General features: G+C 31.1%; 1 protein-coding gene across 15 annotated transcripts in view; it reads left to right on the top strand.

Moving 5' to 3' along the window:
• LOC113513032 (kinesin light chain) overlaps positions 1 to 17,491 on the top strand; it is a 63,044-nt gene that overhangs the window by 34,759 nt on the left and 10,794 nt on the right. For all 15 annotated transcript variants that reach the window (XR_008252679.1, XR_008252680.1, XR_008252672.1 and 12 more), the window contains 8 exons: positions 1,937 to 2,139; positions 7,663 to 7,790; positions 8,471 to 8,699; positions 9,091 to 9,224; positions 9,753 to 9,877; positions 10,554 to 10,679; positions 11,089 to 11,167; positions 16,617 to 16,726. Coding sequence is in view for 9 of the 15 variants with exons in the window: in XM_052893400.1 (XP_052749360.1) it covers positions 1,937 to 2,139; positions 7,663 to 7,790; positions 8,471 to 8,699; positions 9,091 to 9,224; positions 9,753 to 9,877; positions 10,554 to 10,679; positions 11,089 to 11,167; positions 16,617 to 16,726 (1,134 nt within the window). In the remaining 6 variants the exon portion in view is untranslated. The remainder of the gene's footprint in view (positions 1 to 1,936; positions 2,140 to 7,662; positions 7,791 to 8,470; positions 8,700 to 9,090; positions 9,225 to 9,752; positions 9,878 to 10,553; positions 10,680 to 11,088; positions 11,168 to 16,616; positions 16,727 to 17,491) is intronic.

The raw sequence follows: 17,491 nt of genomic DNA, 5'->3' as shown, positions 1-17,491 counted from the left end.
GTGTTTTATATTATACACCCAGAAAACATCCTTTCTTTGATATTCGGCCAAAATGTTCACGTCAAAAAATCTCTTTATCGCTAAGTAACGCTTACTGTCCCACAAAGAGTGCCCTAGAGGTGTGAGGTTGTCCTATATTCAAGCCTTTAAGGACTCGCTTTAAGACCATCATTTAGGTCACCTTCGTTTTACAAATAGCCTCAAGGGTAGTGTGAGTGGAAGCGGGGACTTTATATTTCAAGCTAGTCAACGTACACATACATTTAAGATTGACGGTAACCAAAGAAATGTGCCTATTTTTGTCATGAAGGCATGTAAAGTTTAACATATGTAGTATAGTTTCATATTGTATAAGGTATTTTTTTTACGTTTTAAATGACTAAATACGTTATAATAAAAAGATGTGATTATTTACTAACCGATGCCAAGCATGAGTATGTAATTCCGCCGTCCAAGCATAACAACTATTGTCAATTCTCCCTAATAGGGGGAGGCCTATGTTCAGCAGTGGACAGTTAACGGTTATATGATGATGATATCTCTAAAGACGTCATTTCTTTAAAGCTCTAAATTGTCCTTGTGATCTCGGCATAAAATACGCCACTCCTTCCTTTCCTGTTGGTGTCGTAAGTGGCGATTAAGAGAACTTAATGGTAGATAGAAGGATGGGCAGCAGCGTTCCTCTTAAAATATCACTAAAAGCCTAACTGCGGTTTGCAACCCGCCCGCCAAGCGTGGCTACTACTGACAAAACTCCTCTTATGAGGAAGGCTTATGTTCAGCAGTGGACAGTTGACGGTTTAAATAAAATGAGTTAATGATAAAACAGATTAAACTTTTTATTTTAATTACATTTGTTACGTTTAATTTTCCTCGAGTTAATAGCTATTCAAATTCTAAAACTTTGTTACGTATGTGTTATATATAAAATTTAATAGAGTAATTTACTGAAAATTATTTTGATTGCGGAAAGAATAGGTACCTAAAGTGTCCTATATGCTTATTTAGAATGTAACATACCCGTGTACCAAATTTCATTCAAATTCGTTTAGTAGTTTGTGCGTAAAAAGTAACAAACGTCCATCTATCCGTCGTTATAGTTTTTACATTTTATTTCGTATTAATAGGGCGATGTAACTATTCTTTCTTTATTCTTTATTGTACACAAACATAATGTTAAGAACAATTAATTTTAAACATAATGTACAAAGGCGAGTTTATCTCTAAAAAGAGTTTATCTCTAAAAACCTTTTCATGTGAATAGAATATTATTTAAAAATAAAAATAGGCAGTCATACGATTTGTGTACATTGTATAAACATATTCGTAAGATATTACTATTTTATTATTATTGTTATTTCGTCAATTGATAATAGTGCAATTACGCACAAGACTTATCGACTAGTGTGTTTTATATTTTAGTGACATATGGAAACATAATGTTATAACGTAACATCTACTGGACAAAGGAAAACCCAATGAAATCTCCCCCTCAATTGAGAGTCTCTGCGTATAACAAACATACTAATGTCGCGTCGAGTTGTGCGTCATCTCTTTTATTAATCTCCCTCGCCTGTCTCCTCCCCCATGTTTACTTAAAAAGTTGGTGTATTTTTGTTTTTTTTTTTTTTTACCTAAATTTGAGTGAACTTGAATGAGTTTTTGAGTTTTGGTTTTTAAATTTAATAAAGATAAATCACTACGCAATCATTCTATGCAATAAAACAACATTTATTTTAAAGTGACAAAGTTAAATTCAAATTATTAACTTGTCTTAATTCGGATATACATTTTTATATTTAAAAGGTACTAACAAATTACAACTTTGTGATTTGTGTCTACAAATACTATAGATAATAGTTAAGTTAGGATCAAGATGACTGAAAACTATTTGAGTTAGTGCCAATTTTTATGTAAATTTTTGTATTATTTTCAGGTGATGATGACCCTAGCATCCCACCTTCAGCTGGTCGAGGCAGAAAAGCAGAAACTCCGCACTCAAGTCCGCAGACTGTGCCAGGAAAACGCTTGGCTCCGGGACGAGCTGGCTGCAGCTCAGCAGCGACTCCAGGCGTCTGAACAGCGAGTCGCCCAGCTCGAAGAGGAGAATAAACACCTTGACTTTATGGCCTCTATACGGTTAGTCATATTGTTTATATTACAAATGTCTTATTATGTTAATCACATGCTAAATGTAACCTTTTGTTATGCCTATAAAGATCTTTATTATTCATGTGCCAAATAAAAATGTAGGTATATATTTATACCAAGACGTTAAGTATATACGGCATAACTAGAAGGACAGGGATAATTTTTTTAGTGTTATAGTGGTGACTAATATGCGTATTAATGAAACATTTTCCTACGTGCATCGGCTGAAATATAAAAGCAGCAAAAGTACCTTTCATTCTAAATTATCAGTTTACAAAATTAATTCAGTATTTTGGAATTATTAGCGTTTTTAAAGAAACTGTCGTGTCGTGTCGAAATTAATAATTTTATCCCGTCCCGGCTTCGCACAATATTTGTTTGTCTAATTTTTAAACTGTTGAACACATTTTAGTAAGGCTTGTATTTTAGCGTGTATGAAAGTACTGTACTAATATTCTCTAAGATTTTAAAATGAGCCGTTCCGTAAAATTTATTTTACTTTTGACATAAAAACCATTTTATTGGCTGACATATTAAACTTCGATATGTGGTGTTGTAGACTTTTTTGTAAAGCTAAAAGTAATTATATTTTTGCTATAGATTTTATTCCTTTATTCAATGCGCTCCTTCCGGGAGCGCATGCTATTTTATAAGATTTTGCCGACATCATTTACATTTAATGTGGTTAATTATTGAAAATATATATTTGCCAAAATAAAAAGTATTCCTTTATTGCGCTCAGGGATAATATACCTTTCTAACAATGAAAGAGTTTTTAAAATCGGATCAGTAGTACCGGAAATTACCCCGAACAACCATATTTACAAACTTTACCTCTTTATAAATATAAATTTTAAAGAGCTTACGTGTTCTTAGGTACAAGTATAATACGAGTAGAAGAGAGTCAATAGACCAATACAATAATGTTGCAATTAATCTTTGTGTTTCGCAAGTTCTCTGTCAATTTTCATAATCGGTTCAATATATTGTATTGTAAATGTAACAGTTTTGCTTTAATATTTATATTATCAACTGATAATAAAAACGTGAACGTATTATCTAAAATGAAATTGATATTCTGACTGTCAGAGTGGAGAGATTTTCCGATAAAATATTTCAAAATTTTTACTTCGATCATGGTGACGCAATCTTACCTTATCTTGTTTTTAAGAGGCTTTGAGAAAGAACAGATTTTCATGTGTACTTCTTTTATAATTTATTATTATTATTAATAATATTCCTCTATTTTGAGCCTATTTTAACAGTTTGAAAGGGTAGCTCACGTAAAATACCGTTTTTATAAGAATCAAAATATTAAATTACTAAACTATTTATTATAATATTATTGGTTAAGTATTTATTTGGAAAAAGTGCGTGCAGTTAATTTACTGAAAAACAATATATGTATCTAAAAGATTTTTTAAATGGGTGATAATGGAATGATACACTTGCGCTATCGGTATACGTTGGCGGGGCACGATTGTAAGATGATAGGTGAAGATATGAAAGCAGGCCTATTAGCTCATCGTGATAATTTCGGGACCAAGAGAATTAATCACGATAGTTTTCCAGGAAGAACCGCGTGTAGGTCGACTTGATAGGATATAGATAGATACTCATTATTATTTCTTCCGTAAGATTACAATAGTAAACTTTTTATTTACAAACAATTACAAGAAAATATTAATGGCCTTATTGCTAAGAGCGATCTCTTCCAGACAATTTTTGGATGGAGAAGAATAATATATTGTTAGTAATGGGGCTATTAGACCCCCTTACTAAGAATCCCTTTCCCCCTTGTACAAAAGGTTACCCTGACGGGAACCCCATTCAGTTTATACATGAGATAAACTTTGGATGATCTTATTTATATCTAATGTTTTAGATTTAAGGGAAATATTAAGGCGAATTTGTTGCAAACTTGTTTGTGTTGGTATAGACTTGTTTTTTTACGAAGGTGACCTAGAAACTCTTGAGATCAGAGGGCGCCATCCTCACTTACGAGTATTAGTAGTGTACTTAAAAAATAATGCATTACATAGCCTCTTAAAGCGTATGCAATCTACGAAGTGTATTTATAGATACGTAATAGATTGACCCAGTTCCTTTATCATGTTCAGAAGTACTAATCGCACACGAGGCTTCTCGAGGGAAGATATTGCAGTTGCCTAATAATAATTACTTCTTGAATATCTTTTTTATTAAGTTCTTATATACTCGTAATGCATTTTTATCAAGTGATATATCATTTGTTTAAATTAAATTAAACAAACAGTCAAGAAATGTTATTTATCTTTTTACACGATTTCTAAAAGAATTCGTTATTAGTTTGTATTTTTTGTGGCAATTTTAGGCGATTAATAAGTTCAAAATTTAAATATTTTCATTCTTATATGTCTAATAACAATTTGTTCTTCAGTGTGTTTTAAATTGTCTCTTTTGAACTTATTATTAATCTTTTATAATTAGGTTTTACGTCTTGCTTAATTTCAGTCAAGAAACGTGTCCATAATTCCATACAAGCTGCTTGGTAACGTGAATAGTGATTTTATATGCTACATTGACTTGCAAATTGATTTATTCTTTTGTCCGTTGTTGGATCTTAAGACGGCAGTAGTTAAAATATTCAAGTATTTCAAGTAATTACAGTAACGAGGTTTAATTTAGGCCTGGGATAATTTAGATAATGAATTTTTGTAAATTAGTCCATGCCTGGAAACTCCGGTTTCATGCCCTTCGGCGTCTGGATTTAGAAAAATCTTTAGCTTGATGTTATTATTTTAATATTATTAAAAATCGCTTAGATTGGTTTACTGTATCTATACGCAAATAAGTTCCTAATAAATTGTTATTTACGAGATGCAGAAAAACAATAAATACTGTTACTTTACAATTCGATAAATTGTAAGTAAATCCAAAACAAAGATTTGATTGTCTTTTTACTTTTCATCCTGATGTATGGCAAACTTGTGAAGTTTAAAACTTACATTTTTAATTATATTTTTTATAGTATTTTTATATTATATACTGCTAGTAGGTAGGTTGGTAAAAAGTTTATGATATAATTTCATTTAATATTCAGGATTGTAAAATATATTGTTACACTCTAATTTGCTAGGAACAGAGTTGAAAATTACTATGAAAATAAATTGCAAATTATTAAGTTACTACGAAATATATAATTTCCCTAATAACTACTAACAATATTAATATTCATAACGCCGCTTATAAGGAAGGCCTATTTTTATTACATTTTATTCTTTTTTATTATATTCATTTTTACTGTTTTTATTTATATTATAGCGAATAGTAAATGGCTGATATAATAATATTAGTAATTTAATTTACATCACCTTTTTTTTTAATCTGTTTAGACAGATGGACTATTTTGAGCGCTTCGCATTAGAAATAAAACATGTAATCAAAAATCTATTTAGAGATTGGAAATTCGAAAGTGAAACACAGACCACTTTTTTTACATTATGATATATTACTTATAAAACATTATATTGATCGAAATTTAATGCAAACGCACCTAATTTATTTTTAGTACGGTCGCCGATGGCACCATTGTCTGCGGCCTGCTACCCTATTATTTATGGACGTAACCCACACGACCCCTTCAAAATAGAAATACCCCGCGATTCTTATATTACGTATAACGTTTTTTGCTAATATTGTTTTAAATAATATAAAACGCTGATAACTTTATTTTTTATTGCATCGAATTAGTCATATTCCATTTATTGTTATTTAGTAGCTGTTTTTATTATAAATTTTTTTAGAAAATATTTAATTATAAAACATAAATCATTAATGCAATTATGAGTTCTAATGTCTGTTACCGAATAAAGTAAGGTATACTTACCTACAGGTAAGCTCAGTAGCATATAATCGAAACTGAGTAAATATTCAGTAGAATTTAATATTTACTCATATTTACTGAGTAATATATAAATAGTATATATTTTACTGAATTACGTGTTATTTTACGGAAGTCCATATCACTGATTAGTTGATTACAATCATTTTGTTTGATTCTGCTACCATTAGTATGGGTGTAATTACCAATATTTGAGGATCATGTGTCTTGTGAGCGTAGCCCTAAATGATCAACATTAGGCTTCAAGCATTGATCAATTTGATAATGCCTTATTTAGAAGCGAGACACATGGCTTAATATGTGTGTTGATTATGATTATTGTGCCGTATAACTGTTATTCAGTCTATTTAATAACGGTCAGGGATTGTTTTTTTTTTTTTTGTGTGAAAATGGAATGGTAACCCCGCCTGCGCTAACGGGATACGCTGGCGGAGCACCAGTGAAGGGTGATCGATGAGAATGAAAACAGGTCAATTAGCTCATCATGATGAATTCATCAGGAATTAACCATGATAGTTTCCAGGGGGAACCGCGAGGAGGTCGACCTGGTTAGGTATATTGCTAGCAATGGGATTCTTAATCTTCATTACTAACAATCCCTTTCCCCTCGGTCCCCTTGGGGGCCAGTAGTTGCCACGCTTGGCAAGCGGATTGGTAGCCGCAGTCAGGCTTTAGAGATGTTTTAAGAGAGACGCTGCTTCACATCCCTCGCTCTCCTTTAATCGGCTCTTAGGAACCCACGGGAAGGAAGGGATGGCCTATTCTATACTGAGACCATACGGCCAATACACATATATTGTACTATTGACTAGCAAAATCAGTCAAAAGTACTTTTGACCGTATGCTTTAGTCAATAATACTTTTGACTAAAATAACAGTTAAACTACTAATAACTAATAATTTTTAGTCAAAACCACTTTTGACCAACCTGTTCAGTCAAAACCACTTTTGACCAACCTGTTCAGTCAAAAGTACTTTTGACTGATTTTGTTAGTCAATAGTGTTTTTGACTGGTTAAGAGTTTTGACTGCAACATATATACCTCCTAAGGAATCCTACATTTCTTATCGTTAAAAAAATATTATTGTTAAAATATGTTAGAGGTCGTTGCAATCTGCGCCTAAATCATTAATTTCGTAGATTGTAGTGGAGCTGCCGTTATGAAGCGTTTAAAGAACGATTAGCATGAATACGATATCGAATGATTAGTAATTGCAGTTCAAGGGCGAGAATACGAAAATGATTTCATCGATTGAGTCGTTACGATTTCATAGCGTATTTTTTTTTTATTAAGCTACTGTACTTTTTTTTTATGGGTGAAAATGGTATGGTAACCCCGCCTGCGCTAACGGGATACGCTGGCGGAGCACCAGTGAAGAGTGATAGATGAGAATGAGAACAGGTCAGTTAGTCCATCATGATGAATTCATCAGGAATTAACCATGATAGTTTCCAAGGAGAACTGCGAGGAGGTCGACCTGGTTGGGTATATTGCTAGCAATGGGATTCCAGTCTCTATTACTAACAATCCCTTTCCCCCGGTACTTCATTGTTAGGATAGGTAAAGATAAAAACGGTTAATAATGTATACTTACATAACATAAATAGTAATAACATTTATTTTACAGCAAATATGACAGTGACGTGACTGAAGAGTCGGAGAACAATCGCGGCGGACAGAGTGAGAACAAGCGCGACGATCCAATGGTGGACTTGTTCCCAGACGATGACCACGAGGACAACAGGACAAACAAATGTAAGTTTACTATGCACTACACACCCCATAGATGTAGTGTGAATTTTTTTTTATATCATTTTAAGGGCTTTTACCTTCTTTAGGTATATCAGTCCTATTGTACCCTGAACTGATTTCTCAAACAAAACTTACAGACTGGAAAGACAATGACAGATGTTAGAAGTTAGAAGTTTGTAAATGTGTGTATAATATGAGAATATAGGAAAAATACTAAATATTGACATTAGTTACAGGTACAGGTATTCCAAATATTATCCCTTTAAGGGATAAATCCGCTTATCGTTTTACCTTATCGTTTTGTTTATAACCTGACATTTAATTTGAATACGAATGTACAATAAAGTTCATAATAATAATACAACGAAATAAAATATTACTGTATTAAAATATATAGAGATACTTCTTTACCTGTATGTATTATACCCTGTTGTCATGGTACTGCTCATGTCTATAGGTGACGGTTACCACTTTCCGTCAGGTCAAAGTTGCATCAAAAATTTATCGCAAACATAGATTATGTTCTAGTCTAATTTACAGTTAAAAAATTATTACCAAAGTACATGCAGTTGTCACATCTATTTATATTTATATCTGTATTATTTAGGTATATTTTTCTAAATTGTACTTAGCTGTAATTTTAAATATTTTATGTAGAAATAACAATTGCATTTACATTGCAGCGATGTCACCAACACCACAATCGCAGTTTGCCCAACAAGTCAACGCTGGGTACGAGATCCCGGCACGCCTTCGTACACTCCACAACCTGGTGATCCAGTACGCGTCCCAGGGTCGGTACGAGGTCGCCGTACCATTGTGCAAACAGGCTCTCGAAGATCTGGAGAAAACATCCGGCCATGACCACCCAGATGTTGCCACTATGTTGAATATTCTCGCACTGGTTTACAGGTGGGAAATTTATTTTTATGTTCAATTTGATACCAGTACTTGAACTAATGCATATTCACAACAAGTTCCTTACAAGATAGGCAGGGATAACTTAGTGTTCTAAAGACTTCGTCTTGCAAATTACACTTATTTCATAAATTCTCATAACTCATGTGGTACATACTTTTGACGTATTTACAGAGTTAGTTCCTATTTTCACAATACACGATCTCTGTGATGAATAATCTGTCTACTACTAAATTAGACTAACATATATTTTTCATTTTAATAAATTAGATATTATGTATTATATAATTTAAATTTGCATATATAAAGATAATTTTTCAAAGAGAAAGAAAAAATTGTAATATTACCTATACATTTGTTATAATATATTTATGTATTGTTTTAGGGATCAAAATAAATACAAGGAGGCAGCGAATCTCCTGAATGACGCGCTGTCGATCCGCGAAAAGACACTCGGTGAAAACCACCCGGCGGTCGCAGCCACACTCAACAACCTCGCCGTACTGTATGGAAAGCGAGGTTATTATTAATCTATTCATAAATACATATACATAATAATAAAACTGTAATTAGACCGTGTCTATGCATCGCGCAAAAACAACTAGACGGATTTTGATGAAATATTGTGTGGCAATAACTTAGGGTCTGTGTAAAAGGGGATGTTAGTAATGGGAACTGTTATCCACATTGCTATCAATATATCCTGTCTGATCAATTTTCACAAGGCACCTTTCAGTCGATTCAGCGCTAATAGCCTAGTTATTTTGACATGCTTCTTTCGATATTAGCATGTAGCTAGAGAGAGAGAATTTCTTTTTTTGTTTGGCCCTGACAATGTTGTTACCTACAATCTGTCACAAATTACTTTAATATACCAACTTTTTGTATATTCTGTGATTACGTTTTAAGTTAATATTTACAATACAAAACAAAATTTGAAATCTAATAACTAAATAAAGGTACCTAACTCCAGGTGTATGTACTGGTAAAAAAGCCGATGTTATCCATCATCAATGTTTTATTTATATATGTGTATGGTGTATACAGGAAAATACCGCGAGGCGGAGCCACTATGCAAGCGTGCGCTGTGCATCCGCGAGGCGGTACTGGGCCGTGACCATCCAGACGTCGCCAAGCAGCTCAACAACCTAGCGCTGCTCTGTCAGAACCAGGTATGTACAGCCCAATTCACATAACGAAAACTACATAGATAACGTAACGACTCAGTTATTGAAACTATTCGTATTCTAATGGTACGCCTGCTTCACGGTAAAAACACGGGTGGGACAGATGTATAGATTATCTACTGAAGATGCCCCAAAATCTGAATAATGAAACGATTTAATGTGTGTGTGTGAATAAAAATATTTATAAGGTTTCGACTATGGAATATAATACTCATCTAGCCGAATCGTTACTGAAGATGGTTCCTCACAAACACAAACAGAGCACCACATCTATATATATTTACACACAATGAAATAAAAAATTGAGGGATGTGCTATGTTAACCTAGACAATCTATATCCATGCAGACAACATTTGTAGAAAGTCTCCTTCTGTTATAATGATAAATATAGATTAATTGATTAAATTGATATGTTTACCTTTAAATGATTTAAAGGTAAACATATCATTAAAACGTGTGGGACAGTATAATTGTTCCTACTTACAAAGATAAATTATTAGTTCCACAAAGTGCCAACGATCTCCAAAATCAATCAGCATCGACATTCTTATTAATATTGAATTTATAAAAATCATAAATGCATACAATAGAGTTTTAGTTTTAGATTAGTACTGAAAATGATTAGATACATGTTAATTTGCATTATTTTTTATTTAATAGAACAAATATGAAGAGGTGGAGCAATATTATCAACGTGCACTGGAAATATACGAAACCAAACTCGGCCCAGATGATCCCAATGTTGCTAAAACGAAGAACAATCTCGCATCTTGCTATCTCAAACAGGTACACATTAGTTGAAACTTCTCTTAAATATGTACAAATACCGATCAGTTAGTTATATTTATTGTTATATTATATAAATAAATAAATTCATATGATGTTTGTCGAGTTTAAAATTCCCAAATAGTGTTAATACTAATCGACATTATTTTATATAATTTTAATGTTAAATCCGGCTCGAAGTACCAATTGAACACAATCAAGTTTTTTTTTTATTCTAGATTTATACAAGAATGTCTTATATTACAAACATTACGATGGTCTTTAAAAGAATTATGAACAATTATTAATCGGATATAAACTTTGTCAAATTGTATCATGTAAAACAATGATAAGAATATTTTAACAATACCGCGGACATTGCGAGGATTTTGGATGGATAACTAATTTAAGAGTATATTTCTGATTTCAGGGCAAGTACAAAGAAGCTGAAACACTATACAAGCAGGTCTTAACGCGAGCACACGAGAGGGAATTTGGTACCATCGACGGTGAGTACTTACTATTATTATTGCTACATATGTACTATATTATTAAATGTCTTATAATGAATTATGTATTTAGGCATGACCTAACGAAAATGTACAAATACTCGGGATTGGTAGTTAAAATTTTAGTTTTCATATCAAAGATTGTACTAAAAATACATTTGTAAAACACTATAAAAACGTATATGCTACTTCTACACTAACTTATAGCATAACTATTAATCATTTATTTTATACTAAAGATCTAAACCACTTACTCCTTTTATTTGAAAAGTTTCTTAGGCTATATAATAAAAACAACAAGATTTTTTTTTATTTATTGTACCTAGTTTTAAATCAAAATTCATAATGTAGCTCTTACTCGTTCGACAAATAAAGGTTTAGTGAAATGAAAATATTTATGATATTTTATTCGAGTTTTGTATTGAATACTCAATTATATGTATACCACAGTACCTATAAGTGTTCAAGTCAGCTCGACTTAGTACATCACTAATGGGGATGCTTCCGCAGGTGCGTAAATCTATTTGAATATTTTTAACATAAACACGCTTAGTCTGGGCTTTGATATAGGATTTATTTATTTATTTAAAGTTTAATGCACAGTAAAACTCTATGTACATTTGGCGAACTTAACACCGGACGGTGTTCTCTACCAGTCAACCATTGGGCAAACCGGGAAATACGCAGGCAGTGCATTTTTTAATAGAGGAAAAATAATTATATTATAAGGATTTCTAACGAAAATAAACGCAAAGTACATACACGGATCTAACTTGAAAATTATAGTGTTTTACGAATATATTTTTATATATTATTATTAATTTAATACATTCTTATATGTTTCTGTTTACCATTTCAGAGTATATAGCGTCATTAAAAAAGCCCAAAAAATAACAATCACCCCGCATCTTTTACTTAAGTTTATATTAATTTACAAAGAATGAAAAAGCCAAGAGTTACGAAGATATTTTAGATCTCTGTTTCAAATTATGTGTGTATTAATTATATTTTTCGTATTCTCGGACCATTGTTATTTACATTCCTATATTTTAGTTTATTTTATCAACACTAATATAGTCTGTTATTTGCTCAAACATGACAATTGCGGGATTACAGTACCTAATAGGTGAATGACAAATATTGTAAAATTGTCTATATTATTAATTAAATTAATCTGTACTACGATGGTTATTGCATGCTTTTTTTTTTGTGTGATTGATTCTTGCCAAATTTTATGATTGACCTAATCAAAGGGAAGAATTCCTTCCAATTGTCAGAATTTGCGCTATAAAATCATGTATCTTTTGATTACGTTGACTTAAAGGTTTGATTTCGTAGCTTCAAGGGATTGTAGCCTTGAGTATTAGATAACACTTTCAACTTAATATCTTTACTTGTTTCTGAAAAAAAAAATGGTCTTGACTGATGTACAGACAGACGGAAAATGAACCAACCGTGACTTGTTTCACATTATGAAAAATTGTGAAAGAGAGCAATTGTTTCTGTGCATTATTTAATATAAATATTTGTCATTCACTTGTGACATATTATTTATGTTATAACCAAAGCACAAAATAGAAATTCTAATATTTATTATTTGCACGTCACAGTATAATATTTTTGTGATTTTGGTATATAATATAAAATTAATAAAATAATAAATTTGCCAATTATTTTATTAGGGAATGTAGTATTTGATTTTCGAATATTATTTTATTTTGCTAGATGTTCCTAGTAATTAGTGTTGCTTTTGTAAATAGTAGATAGTAAAAAATATTATTAAAATTTAAAAAAAAATGCATGATAGACAATGTTTACTATGAATTTTAACTATTGTTGAACTATAGCTTATTATAATTAAGGTTTCATAAAATGAAGAAACTTGCAGCAGATTTATATTTAATTTAAAAGTGTATAGTATCTACTTCCTAAAGGTGACTTAATTTTCGCAAAAGATGAAAGAAAATATTTCTCATATCACTAAAGGAAATTTAACATTTATAATTTTCTGATACATCATTTTTATTAAATGTGTGTGAAATATATTAATTACAAATTATCTAAGATACACAATAGTTTCTTCCATTTTTTTTCATTTTATGTGTTGTAACCACGGTTGAGGAATGGTTGTGGAAAATTCGATTTACTATTGAATATAATTATGCCAAATTATTACTTCTTTCTATCACTAATATTGTATATATTTATATCTTATGTATTTACATAGGATAAAAAGTGCGATGTTATTTTTATTCCTCATTCATACTCATTGATATTGAAAAAAAAAAACCAAGATGCACAATTAGATAAATTATGTACTAATTTGTAAACAGCCACTGAAGTTAGTTTTGAAACGTTAGACAATGTTCTTACGTATTGTAAATATAAAAATTACTAAGTTTTATAATTATACAGTAAGTGTTCATTGTACAATAATATGTTGTTATATAACGAGGTGTTGATTTTATTTTACTTTCGAAACAATGAATTGTATAATTTGTTTGCCCACTTAAAAATTTAATTCATCTTTTTTTTTTTTTTTTGTATAATATCAATTGTTCACAATATTATTTTATTTGCGATTACGCGCGATTAGATTTTTTATTTTTATGATTTATCTAATAGCGTGCGATACGCGCTTTAAAATAATATTAATCTCTATATTCTTTTATAATAACATTTTCAACTAAAAACTCATCTTTAATAGAATAACAATATAACCTGTAACAATTGTGATCGAGTTATAAACTCATTTTTTATATGACTGTATTAAGATGCATTTGATTCTTATTTATATGTATTCGATATTATAACTATTTATAATAGGTTTTTTCTTTTCAATATAATTTTCACAACAAAGTCTGAGTAAACTTGCCGTCCTGTGTTTTTAAACACGTGCCTTACTCAAACGGAGCCAATAGTATAGCTATATACTTGTTATATTTCTTCTAGAACACAACAAACGGTAACGATATCTCATGTTAAAATTATAGAAGACGCAATGCAAAGATCTGTACTGAGTTGTAGAGGGTATTGGACCGCTATCTTTTTTGTCAATAATTTATTATAAATATTTATAGTATAAAAATAGTATAAAAAATTTGTATAATAAAAATCATCTAATATAATTGATCTAAAATGGCGGTGCTAATCGAGTTTTTTCCTAACATTCAACATTTCTATTATGTCCGAACATTTTGGTCTGACTTTATTTCTACGTAGTTTTTGTTGTTTTATTGTAGTTTAATTTATAAATTTCATTCGTTAGAATTATATTTGACTATTATCTTTATTTAAATAAATAAATATTGAACTAATTATAATGATTACCTTTTTAATTACATCTCATACTGTCAGATGGTCTTAGGGAGGAATCATCAAAATCAGCGTGTACTCATAATACGAATTGTAAAAGTAGACGAAGCAAGATTCGTGTATAGAGCTCATTGGGACTCGTTTCTGTTTGTCTACTCCGTAATGGATCTAGCATAAGGATAAAAAATTTCATGTCCAAAAATAATTATTTACAGAAATATCGTTACCGGTTGGCGCATTTTAGTTGCGTATATCTACAGTGACAATTTCTGTCTCTCTTTAGAACAATATGTATTAGATATGTGATGTGAAATCGGCTGTGTGGTCATTAGTGATGTTTAATGCCTTATTTATATAACAGCTTAACTATGAATTCAATTTCATACGTTTAAGCGGACATATATGCATATATAATGAGCTCAAATGCCTTTTCTCGTGAAAGGAACTTGGTAGCGTTTCAGAACGAATTTATATAAATATATTGTTATATGTGATGCTATTTAGTAGATAGTACATAGAGTGTCCAACAATGGTGATTCATTATCATATCAACAGTTATCTCTCCATTGTTTAACATAAACCTCCCCCATAGACTGTTATGAGGAACGGAGCCACGCTTGACAGATGGGTTGGCTACCGCAGTTTAACTTTTGGTGTCTTTTAGTGATACGAAAGCAGTTAGGCTTTGGTGATGTTTTAAGAGCGACGCTACTGCCCATCCCTCGACTATTAAGTTCCTTTAGTTACTTCTTATGACACCCACAGGAAAAGAAAGCGTGACCCATTCTATGCCTGGACTACACGGTATAGAATGAGCCATTCTTGCGACAATGGTGTTTATTACACATGATTTTTGTCAGGGGATGGTTTGATTTAATTTAATTGTAAACTTGTATGAGGTTATTCCGTTGTCACTCTATGGTATTCAATATGTAAACAATAAATTTTGATTTACTCATAAATTTACCAATAATACATTTTACAATATCATTTTTAACGTGCATATGGGCCCTAAGATTTGTGATAGTGTAATTCATTCTCACAGCTACATTCATACAGCGATTAACCAACTTCCAAACAAAATTACCTTTGCAGAGGTTTGTTATAAACTCACGCGAGTACGAATGGAGAATATTACAGTTAAATTTCGTTCTAAACCACTATTTTCATCGACTTATTTGGAAACTAGCAAGTGTCATATTGATCAGATGATAGCGTTTTGCTTAAACCTATGAATCGCCTGTTGAATGCTCTAATGTTTAGTATTATAGAATTAGTTCCACTTGTAGAATATAATAAATTTATGTGCAATGATGTTTTAAGTCAATTTTATATGCCAAATATTCAACTGATATACTATTTTCATATAAACCGCTGAATTTTATTTATATTAACAGATGTATTATTTATTATTGTAGAGTACATTTATTTCGATCATTAAATTTATTGTAAAATATGTATTTGGTTTATTTAATTTAACCTTCTGAGGCCATAAAAATATTGTTTTGATTATGAATCCTTTTTTATGGTCTGAGCATAAAGTTCTCATACAGTACGTGCGATGGGGGTGAATTGTTAACAAAATACAATATTTAATAGGTGAGTGACACAAGTTTGGATATTGTGTGGCACAGGTAGGAAAGGAATAGAATTTCTTTGGTGATGTTTCTTTTATTTATTTTTTTTAATTTTTATTTTATATAATCCGTAATTAGTGTTGTACTGCCCTTTGTGTCACACCTTCCCGACTTGTGTCACATTTAATGTATTCTTTTATATTCAGGTGGCGTTGATTGCTTCTATCTCTATGGCTTCCTATCATGTTAGTGTTAGTGCGTTTAAACCATGTTTGTATTTATGTACTATCTTAGATATTATCTTGCAGAATATCTTAATATCTCTATAAATCGTTTGTTACTTCTATTATACATTTGTATGTGTATATTTTTTATATAGAAACAAATATAGTTTTATAGATTAAAATGTGAACAAATTAGGGTTTCAATTTATTTTTAAATACATTCTTATTCATTTACTTGGTTCAAGCACACTACGCTTACAGGTTTTGACGTAATAATTATTGTTCATTTTTTTAATTTTCTTTTTACATAGTATTACAATTTTCTATTAACAGGCGACAATAAACCGATATGGCAAGTGGCTGAAGAAAGGGAGGAGAACAAACATCTTCAGAAGGAGAACGCGCCGTATGGTGAATACGGCGGTTGGCATAAGGCTGCCAAGGTCTGTTTTTTTTTTTAATAACAAAAAAATTTGTTTATCATTAGTTATTTATTATTAGATTATTTTTTTAGATATTGTCACAAATTTTTTCTTCATTAGTTGACTCTCTCTACAGCTCGACTCTACAATTTACTCTTATGAAATAAAGCCTAATTTATTATAAATTATACCAATATATATTTTAAAAATCCAATATAAATACACCTATCCCCCGATTTACACGGTACTTGTTTTACACGTTTTCGCTTTTACACGGTTTTCCAAATAAGTTTTTTTTTTTGTTTTTATCGCACTCTACTAAATGCTACTGTGTTTGAACACGTGCGCTCTCTCACAGCTTATGTGCTGACTTGCTGCACATGCACACTGTGTCTGTATTTCTTCGCATAAAATTAAAGTTTTATCTACGGAAAATTGTATTTGAAAAGTTTCACAGTGTCAATTTATTTTTTTATATTGTAATTAAATAAAAAAAACAGTGTTTCCGTAATATATATATTTTAACTAAAATTTTTATTTCTGTGTACACCTAAAAATATTGAAAAAAATCACAACTGTTAAATAGCAAAATTATGTTTTCTGCAAACTTTTCGATTTACACGGTTTTGACATGATGTGTGCATCCGGCATATAAATCATGATTTGTGCAATACAATGGGCCGCCCCTTCCTTTTGTAAGAGTTTCGGGTGTTTTAAGAGACGTTTAAGGTAACTTAATGTTAGAGGTATGAGCAACAGCGTCCCTCACAAAACACCACCAAAGTC

Source organism: Galleria mellonella, unplaced genomic scaffold, assembly GCF_026898425.1.
Source record: "Galleria mellonella isolate WM207_F2 unplaced genomic scaffold, CSIRO_AGI_GalMel_v1 utg113, whole genome shotgun sequence".
NCBI classification, from domain to species: Eukaryota; Metazoa; Arthropoda; class Insecta; order Lepidoptera; family Pyralidae; genus Galleria; species Galleria mellonella.
The sequence above is the reverse complement of the archived record's forward strand: the minus strand, read 5'-3'. Positions and strand labels throughout refer to the sequence as shown.